The sequence below is a fragment of the Zootoca vivipara genome, chromosome 3 (genome assembly GCF_963506605.1).
Source record: "Zootoca vivipara chromosome 3, rZooViv1.1, whole genome shotgun sequence".
NCBI classification, from domain to species: Eukaryota; Metazoa; Chordata; class Lepidosauria; order Squamata; family Lacertidae; genus Zootoca; species Zootoca vivipara.
Window position 1 is genome coordinate 89,267,298 of NC_083278.1, and position 9,503 is coordinate 89,276,800.

The 9,503-nt window shown below is 44.4% G+C and overlaps 1 protein-coding gene across 1 annotated transcript in view; it reads left to right on the forward strand.

Annotated features, from left to right (window-relative positions):
* The window catches only part of PARP1 (poly(ADP-ribose) polymerase 1), a 42,178-nt gene extending 36,326 nt beyond the window's left edge, over window positions 1–5,852 (forward strand). The window contains exons 20-23 of the mRNA XM_060272969.1: window positions 1,290–1,417; window positions 1,749–1,810; window positions 3,313–3,427; window positions 5,279–5,852. Of these exons, the coding sequence (XP_060128952.1) occupies window positions 1,290–1,417; window positions 1,749–1,810; window positions 3,313–3,427; window positions 5,279–5,360 (387 nt within the window). The 3' untranslated portion in view covers window positions 5,361–5,852. The remainder of the gene's footprint in view (window positions 1–1,289; window positions 1,418–1,748; window positions 1,811–3,312; window positions 3,428–5,278) is intronic.
* Window positions 5,853–9,503: the final 3,651 nt, after the last annotated feature.

Genomic DNA, 9,503 nt, shown 5'->3' on the forward strand with positions numbered 1-9,503 from the left:
ATAACTTCCAGTAAACATCAATATCAGGACAAGGCCCTGTTTCGATGATTCTTCATCAGCGAGGTTTCTCAGGTCTAAGTGTACCAAGTATGTTTGCAAACATACTTGGTACACTTAGACCTGAGAAACCTCGCTGATGAAGAATCATCGAAACAGGGCCTTGTCCTGATATTGATGTTTACTGGAAGTTATCCTGAATAAAACTTTGTGAAGATTTTTTGAAATTATCCTTTCTGGCCCGAGTTCTTGTAATTTTTCGTTTACTTCTGGAATCTCGGCTGGAGCATCCATCGTTGAGGAAGGCCTTTACAATGAGGTTCTCATTCTCGCCCCATAAAACCAGTCCTTTGGGAATGGTGACCCGAGATCCATCACCACTGTAACCTGCAATTCAGTTCTATTCCTGCCTTCCCCAATCTGGTACCCTCCAACTGTTTTAGACTACAACTGCCTCAGTCCCAGCCAGTACAGCCAGTAGTCACGGAAGAGAAGGTGTTGTGGTTCAAGGCATCTGTAGGGTACCAAGTTGGGGAAAGTGGTTCTGCTCAGTTTGCCTAATTGTAGGGCTGCAAGAGACCGAAAGGCTACCCTTTGCAGTCCAGACCAAAGCAGACCGCGGACCAGAGACCCAAATGACTAAATCAAGCAAGTGGGGTTGGATGCCACACAGGTGAATGCAAAAGGAAACAAAACAAAATGGTAAAACTTCTGTCAAAGATGATCTGGAAGAAAATCATTTCCTGCCTTCCAGTGTGGGAAATCTTGTCAGATGCCCAGGAACGAGCTACATGTCCACAGAGCTGTAGCCAGGTCCATTCCTGGCAGAGATTTCACATTACATAAAATAATAATAATTAATAGTATATTATTTATACCCCACCCATCTGGCTGGGTTTCCCCAGCCACTCTGGGTGGCTTCCAACAAAAGATTAAAAATACATTAAAACATCAGACATTAAACAGGGCTGCCTTCAGATGTCCTCTAAACATCAGATTATTTCTTTGACATGGGAGAGCGGGCACTACCGAGGAGGCCCTCTGCCTGGTTCCCTGTAACTTTGCTTCGCGCAGTGAGGGAACCACCAGAAGGCCCTCGGTGCTGGACCTCAGTGTCCAGGCAGAACGATGGGGGTGGAGACACTCCTTCAGGTATAATATCCTTATATTGTGAAACTAGGTTTCACAAAACAGGAAGTTGCAGTCTGTCCTCAATTCCTCTGTTTTCTCACTAAACTTCTCTGATGAGTTGATTTCTGGCTGTTAAACTACCGCCATTCTTTTCCTTCTAGACTGGCTACATGTTTGGTAAAGGTATCTACTTTGCTGATATGGTGTCCAAGAGTGCAAACTATTGCCACACCTCTCAGACTGACCCGATTGGCTTACTCTTGCTGGGAGAAGTTGCCCTTGGAAACATGTAAGTTGAGTGTGTTTAAGAGTACTTTTGCACCATGTATGATGCTGCAACTCCTAACTTCAAAGTATCTTAAATCCAAATTTGGAACTTGACTGATTTTTAAGAACCCTTTCACCCAGCTGATTATTTGCAAAGTATAAATGCTTGTGCTGCATTCATCAAATGGCAGGCTTTAAATCATGATGAATCTTATTAAAGGGTTGCATTCTGAAGTGGTGAAATCGTGCATCAGCTGACTCTGCAAACCACTGTTACAAACTGAAAAGGAAAGGCTTTTTCTTCGAACGTATTTGATGTTCTGCTCTAAGTCCTCCTTCTCTCTGTTTGCTAGGTATGAGCTGAAGAATGCATCCCACATAACCAAGCTGCCGAAAGGAAAACATAGTGTCAAAGGTAAAACCCCATTGGAAATGCTGCTACAAATGGGGACTCAAAGACTGCAAGCAAATTTGCCATAGTAGCCAAGGCTGGCCCTGGGCATTTGGCTAAATTCCTTCAGACTTGTTGGGAAAAGATCTGCAAACCGTTTGGTGACTTCTGTAGTTATTTTAGGTCAATATAATAGGTTTAAAAAACCCAAAAATATATTTACCGACAATTTTAGCTGAATAGCAAGTTATAAGATTGGAAATTCTAATGCATCGACGCCAACATGGTGCACTGCATATATCCTCAAAGCTGGATATGAGAGATCTGGGTTGAAACCCCTTGCTCTGCCACAGAGCTCACTAAGTAGTTCTTTTGAGGGAATGTGGCCTTGAGATGCAGAAGACCCCCCCCCATCTCTGGTATATGCAAATAGAAGCCCATTTCACAAAAAACTTGGATCTAGTAGCTATCTAGTAGAACTGGGTTGGCTGGAATAATAATAATAATAATAATAATAATAATAATAATAATAATAATAATAATTTTTATTTATACCCCACCCTTCCCAGTCAAGACCGGGCTCAGGGCGGCTAACAACAAATAATATCAACACAAGTATAAAAGAAACAATTCAGTTAAAACGCAGATTAATACAATGTTAAAATTCAATTTTAAAATTAAAAACCTACAAATAAGATAAAACCATTATGAAATAAAACCTTAGGGGAGGGTAACCGTGGGGTCAGACTGTGTCAGTCCGAAGGCCAAACGGAACAGCTCTGTCTTGCAGGCCCCACGAAAAGATGACAAATCCCGCAGGGCCCTAGTCTCCTGGGACAGAGCGTTCCACCAGGTCGGGGCCAGTACTGAGAAGGCCCTGGTCCTGGTCGAGGCCAGCCTAACCACCTTGTGACTCGGGATCTCCAGTATGTTATTATTTGTGGACCTTAATGTCCTCTGTGGGTCATACCGGGAGAGGCGGTCCCGTAGGATAATAATATCCTGTTGTAAATCTTTGTGAGCAGTACCATAGGATTGGATCCAGACTTGGAATCAATAGGGCAAGTGACTTGTCCCATTGATTTCAGCGGGAACTATGTGGGAACTTGTACATAAAGTACCTGTCCCACCTTGCTAGTGCTCCTGAAGCAGTCAGGGCTGCTTTACAACGATCTAAAATCACAAAGCAATGAAACTATAAAGAATGTCACAGTAAAAACGCATAAAATTCACACACACACACAAAAAAAACATTTTCAGCACAATCCTAGCCATGTCTTCTCAGAAGTAAGCCATATTTACTGGAATGTGGCTTACTTCCAGGTAAGCGGGATTAGGATTGCAGCCGTAGTCTGGATCTAACAGGTAGTGCTTTTCCCAGTTTCACCTGAGCAAAGTACTATATATAGATTTATTGACACCAAAGAAATGAGTGAAAATTAGTCACGATTCAGGTAAGTTCAAAGTCACTTAATGCATATGTTCATCTGTCAGCTGCAATTTTGTTTGCTTTTGCTCCTATATAGGCTTGGGCAAAACGGCACCAGATCCCACAGCCACTACCTCTCTCAATGGTGTAGAAGTTCCTTTAGGCAATGGAATACCATCAGGAGTTAGCAATACCTGTCTTCTGTATAACGAGTATCCTTTGAACAGTATTTTTCTAGGATCGTGGAATCATAGAGTTGGAAGGGACCAGAAAGTGAGTCTAGTTTAGCCCCCTGCCAATGCGGGAAATCCATTCCTACAGCATCCCTGATAGGGGATAATCATGGCCATAGAGCAGAGCTGGCCGGCCTGCCAGTGGCTGCTTTCGGACAATTGAATGCCACCATCAGAAAGGGATACTGACCTTGTAAGATCAGTATGAGACTGAATGTGTGAGTAATTTTATTCTGCAATTTGGAAAGCATGGCGCCCAAAGTCATGAAGCAAACCGGGAGTGAGGAGCACTCTCTCCTTTCAATAGTACTTAAGATTTTTTAAAAAACTGTTCTCGGTGGGTGTGCTTTGATTGCCCTCCAAGCTTGTCAGGGGCTACTGGGTGCGGGAGCGGGGCATTTGATCAATTGCACACTGGTGTATTGCCGTTCTCTTCCTGGAAGAGATAGGGGCCTTGTTCCCTTCAGCCTTCACTTGATGGACAAGTATCGACTCTACATAGAGCTCCTCCTGGTGACAGTTCAAAAGCTACCTTGTTAAAAAGCTAACTTGTTAAAAAAAATTCTTACGATCCTTTAGGATCGTAAGAAAACTGTTGTAGGCCGACAACAGTTGGTTCCTCTAGTTTACTATTGTCTACACCAGGAATAGGCAACCTTCGCTCACCAGATGTTTTGGAACTACAACTTCCATGATCCCTGACCACTGGCCCTGTTAGCTAGGGATCATGGGAGTTGTAGTTCCAAAACATCTGGAGAGCCTTTATCTTATTTGGGAGCTGGGTAATAAGCTATGATGGCTGCTAGTTTGTATTCAGGCCCGTTTCAGATTGTTTTGATCTTTACGGGTGGAAATGTCCTGACCCAGCTTATTTAAGGGAACACTTCTCTCCCCACCCCAATCCCAAACTAAAAAAATATTTAGGAGTGATGCTTCTCTGATCTCCATCCTTCAGTTTTATGTCAACCTGGAGTGAAACATCCTTGGCTATGGTGCCCCTTTATGGAGGCTTACTGGGCCTTTTCTCTCCTACAACTAGGCCGTTTTTCTCCTACAGTTTCCACGTACGTTTTTTTCTGGTAAAACTCATCTGTATTGCCAGACTTTGGGGAGTTGTTGCAATCTGCAATAAGGTTTCTAATTATTTTAATTTTCAGTTGAAATTTTTTTTATTGTATATTTTGTATTCTTAAGCGTGTGCCACTGTGTGCTCTGATCAATATGACAAATTACATACACAGAAAAAAATTGTATCCAAGGAGAAGGGCAGAAGCCACCTATCAGGGGCTCCTTTCTGAAATTTTAAAGGTAAAGGTACCCCTGACCATTAGGTCCAGTCGCGGATTACTCTGGGGTTGCGGTTCTCATCTCGCTCTATAGGCCGAGGGAGCCAGCGTACAGCTTCCGGGTCATGTGGCTAGCATGAGTAAACTGCTTCTGGTGAACCAGAGCAGCGCACGGAAACTCCCTTTACCTACTTGCACTTTGACGTGCTTTCGAATTGCTAGGTGGGCAGGAGCAGGGACCGAACAACAGGAGCTCACCCCATTGCAGGGATTCGAACCAGTGACCTTCTGATCGGTAAGCCCTAGGCTCAGTGGTGTAGAGCACAGCGCAACCCGCGTCCCATTAGAATTTTAGAAGGGTCCAAACAGTGGTTTGTATGTGTGTGTGCCCCAGAATCTGACTGCATGGAAGAAACCAGTAACAAAGGTAAGTAAGAATGGTTTTCCCCATTGGTGCTGCAAACATTTAAGCATCCACCCAGCATTGATGTCCTTCACAAAACAATTTTTTAAAGAAAAAGTCTTAACTCATTGTTTCCTTCAGATATATTGTCTACGATACTGCTCAAGTTAATCTGAAGTATCTGCTAAAACTGAAGTTCAACTATAAGACATCCCTCTGGTGAACAAGTATTTTGGAAGACATGTTAAAAGGATTTAATAATGCAAATCCCTTTGGGGAGTGTTTACTCCCGTTGCTGAGATGCAAGAAATAAGTTGCAGGGCTTTGCTGAATCTTTGTCAGCTTAGTAAGACTCCCCCCCCCCATGTGCAAAAGACATGTGCAAAAACACATGAAACTGAATACTGTACTATGAGATATGTTTGGGTTTTTTGATCTCCTCCCCAGCCCCTTCTTTTTGGCCAATTCTAGTATGAAGGCCATTCTGTGACTTTTAACTGACAGACCAAAAACAAAATAGCCACACAAACACACCTTTGATTTTTGTCTTTTGTAAGTGAGGCAGGGAGGAGAAACTTAGAATTGTTTATAAATCTTTTTTGTTTTTGTTTTGTTTTTTACAAAATACCTTCCTTAGTTTTGATTATGAATAAATGTTAAACGTGTTTATTTTGAAGTAAAAATAAAAACTAATTTCATACTAAATATTTAAAGCTTCAGTTACTTTTCGTACAATCCTGTGATTTTGTGATGTAAAGGGGCCCCTGACCACCAGGTCCAGTTGTGTCCGACTCTGGGGTTGCGGCGCTCATCTCGCTCTATAGGCCGAGGGAGCCGGCGTTCGTCCACAGACAGCTTCCGGGTCATGTGTCCAGCATGACAAAAGCTGCTTCTGGCGAACCAGAGCAGCGCACGGAAACGCCGTTTACCTTCCTGCCGGAGCGGTCCCTATTTATCTACTTGCACTTTGATGCGCTTTCGAACTGCTAGGTGGGCAGGAGCTGGGACCGAGCAACAGGAGCTCACCCTGTTGCAGGGATTCAAACCGCCAGCCTTCTGATCAGCAAGCCCTAGACTCTGTGGTTTAACCCACAGCGTCGTGATAGACCAGGGCTAATGCCTCTGTAAATTAGCCATGATTCTATCCTGAACCAGCAGCAGTCAGTAGCACAACAGCAGCTGTAGAAACGAAAGCAAATGTGATTATGCTGCCTGCAACTCCAGTCAATGACAGTAATAATAGTTGATCAGTTGTATTCCCCCCCCCCCGGCTTTCTTCTAACAGAATTGAAGGTAGTATTGCATGGCGTTCCCACTGGGCACTGATGAGGCCTGGTGATCTTGTCTTCAGCATGTGCGGCTTCCAATCAATGTGTCTCAACAGCTAAGTAACCCCTTGACATTTCCCAACTCCAATACTCCCAATACCCCTTCCACCATCCACTTACCAGGCAGCCAGAAAGACAACACATCTCCTTGCCCAAGCTGTCATGAAACCAGAACCTCCACAGAGCAACCATCTGACCATGTAGCCATAGCAGCTTTCTAGTCATGCAGAGCCTTGCCATATCCACCCATTGCATACATGGGAGACTCTACCCTAAATCTGAATGGTAGTTCAGTCTTTGGATTCCAAGATGTTTGATTCCTAGGACTAAGGAGGACGAAAAAACATATAAACCTGCAAATTCAGCATATTAGCCAGTGACTGGCCTGTGCACCAATAGCCTCACTTGAGTAGCATATTGCTCATCTTACCCAGCCCTTCTTCCAATGCAGTCTTGTAAAGTGTGCACACAGGTACAAATTTTTCATTAGGATAAGTGCCTCTGTCTGCTGGCTATTGTCCCATGTTATATACACGATGATTCATAGTGAAGTATAGTTTCCAGATGCTGTAAAACAGTAACAGGTGACGACACGGACCACAACTGCGAACCTGAGGTAGATACACTCATAAAGTTTGTGTTCCACTACTGAGGGAAGTGCCGTATGCGATGGCGCATGTGTCACATGACTTGTCAGGCAAAATGGCTGCGTCTGCAGTGGACAAGGTGTGTTCTTGAATAGACCAGAACAGAATCTGTAACTTGTGCAACTGCATTTTTTAATCACGATTTTTTTGGGGGGGGACCTCCAAGCAAAAAATGTATCTGTGACTGTTTCTAAAAAAACTTTAAATATTCCCCTACAATTCTGTTACAGGTACATTCTTTTTTTATACAGTTGAAACTGTACAGTACTTCATAATGAATTACCCTGTATAATCTTCCTCTTCATTCAACATGGTTCGCCTATTGGATTTACAGTATTTTCACAACAGTAACGGAAGCAGAGAGCCAGAGGACATTGAACAGCTGTGATCTTATCCTTGCCTACGCTTTAGGTTATCATTATTAAACACTGGAAAAGCCACCACTATCTGCAAATAAGCCAACTTTCAACAAGTGATAAGTCTATGTACGCTGTAAGGCATGACTGCATTCTAGTGGGCTATATTTCTGATGTGATGGCAAATGGTGATAGCATTTGGATACCACACCTTTATCAGTATGACCAGCAGAGTAGTGCAGCACCGGCAGAGTAGTCCATCAAAGCTTCAGAGTCTTCTCCAGTTGTCAGCCTTTCCAGAATTGACGGTGAAGAAAACTCGTTGCCCACACAATTCAATGTAAAGTGTTTTATTGGCTCAAGACACAATACAATCCAAACACCCTATATACATATAGTTAAAAGATGCTGGTGCATCGTAAACTATGCTACCAAGTACAGTAACCTGCTCTTAGAGGCTAAACTAAAGAGATCCAAGTTTGGAGAGAGATCCACCACTTTCACCATTCACTACCAGGTTGCTGCATGCAGCCTTGGTGGAGGGTTGATTAGTCATGGCTGAGGCCTGTGGCCTTGGGCTGTTTCAAGAGGCCCACCACAACTGGCATCCTAACCCTCAACATTGGACATGGGGGAATGGTAACTGAAGACACAGGCTAAGCAGCTAGTGCAATTTCACACATATTTTCAAATTATACCAACATGAGCATCCCACTTGCCACTATTGGCTAGGCAGAAAAATTACATATCACAGGTGAGCTCTGTGGGAGGGGTAATTTAGATTAGGGGGGAATGATACAGCAATATTGTGCTCGGAAACGTACTGGGAGCCAATGTAGATCTCTCAGGAAGGGTGTTATATGGTCCCGGCGGCCGCTCCCAGTCACTAGTTGGCTGCCGCATTCTGGATTAATTGCAGTTTCCAGGTCACCTTCAAGGATAGCCGCACGTAGAGCACATTGCAGTAGTCCAAGCGGGAGATAACCAGAGCATGCACTACTCTGGTGAGACAGTCTGCGGGCAGGTAGGGTCTCAGCCTGCGTACCAGATGGAGCTGGTAGACAGCCACCCTGGACACAGAATTAACCTGCGCCTCCATGGACAGCTGTGAGTCCAGAATGACTCCCAGGCTGCGCACCTGGTCCCTCAGGTGCACACTTACCCTATTCAGGACCAGAGAGTCCCCACACACACACACACACCCCTGTCCCCCAGAAACAGTACTTCAGTCTTGTCAGGATTCAACCTCAATCTGTTAACCACCAGTTACTTACTACATAGCTGCTTCCCCTCCCATATTCCACAAAGACTGCAAATCTATACTGTAGTCGCCCTAGTTGAGCGATAGGGACCTTGTGCTGTTGGACTCCAACTCCCATCAGCCCCAGCCAGCAAGTCCAACGGCCAAGGACGATGGGAGTTTGAGTCTAGCAACGGAAACTGCCCTGTGACTCCCCGGAGAGGTCCTGAAGAAATGTTACTAGCATTCAATGGCAGCACAAATTGCAGAAAGATCTACTCTAGGCAGTTGTCGTTATCATAATGTTTTTCTTTCTTTCCGCTCAGAGGAAAAAACCGTGTTGGAGGGGCGATGGAGAAGAGTGAACTGAATCGCTCCTACACTCGGGAAGTTCTTCCTCCGGATTATTCATAACCTCCTTTCTTGTCATTTGAACCCACCGGTTCAAAGTCTTGCGCTGTGAGGAAACAGGGTGTGCTCCAACACCTATGGGACAGCCTTTCAACATACCCGAAGATGGGTATCATGCCGTCTTTTAATGGTCTCTGTTCTCCAAGCTAAATATATACCCAGCCTCGTCAGACGTGGTCTCCAAGTCCCTCACCATCTTTGGAAAACAAAACCCCGCAGCCTCCTTAAAATGCGGTGCCCAGAAATTAAGGACTGTACAAAAAACCCCAAAATGCAACAACAAAAAGCACCATCTCGACGAGTACCTATAAAGTTGCTTGGGGAGGAGAGGGGGGTTTCTCTTACGCCCCGCACCACGACACCCAACTATCCCCTCCTGAGAGC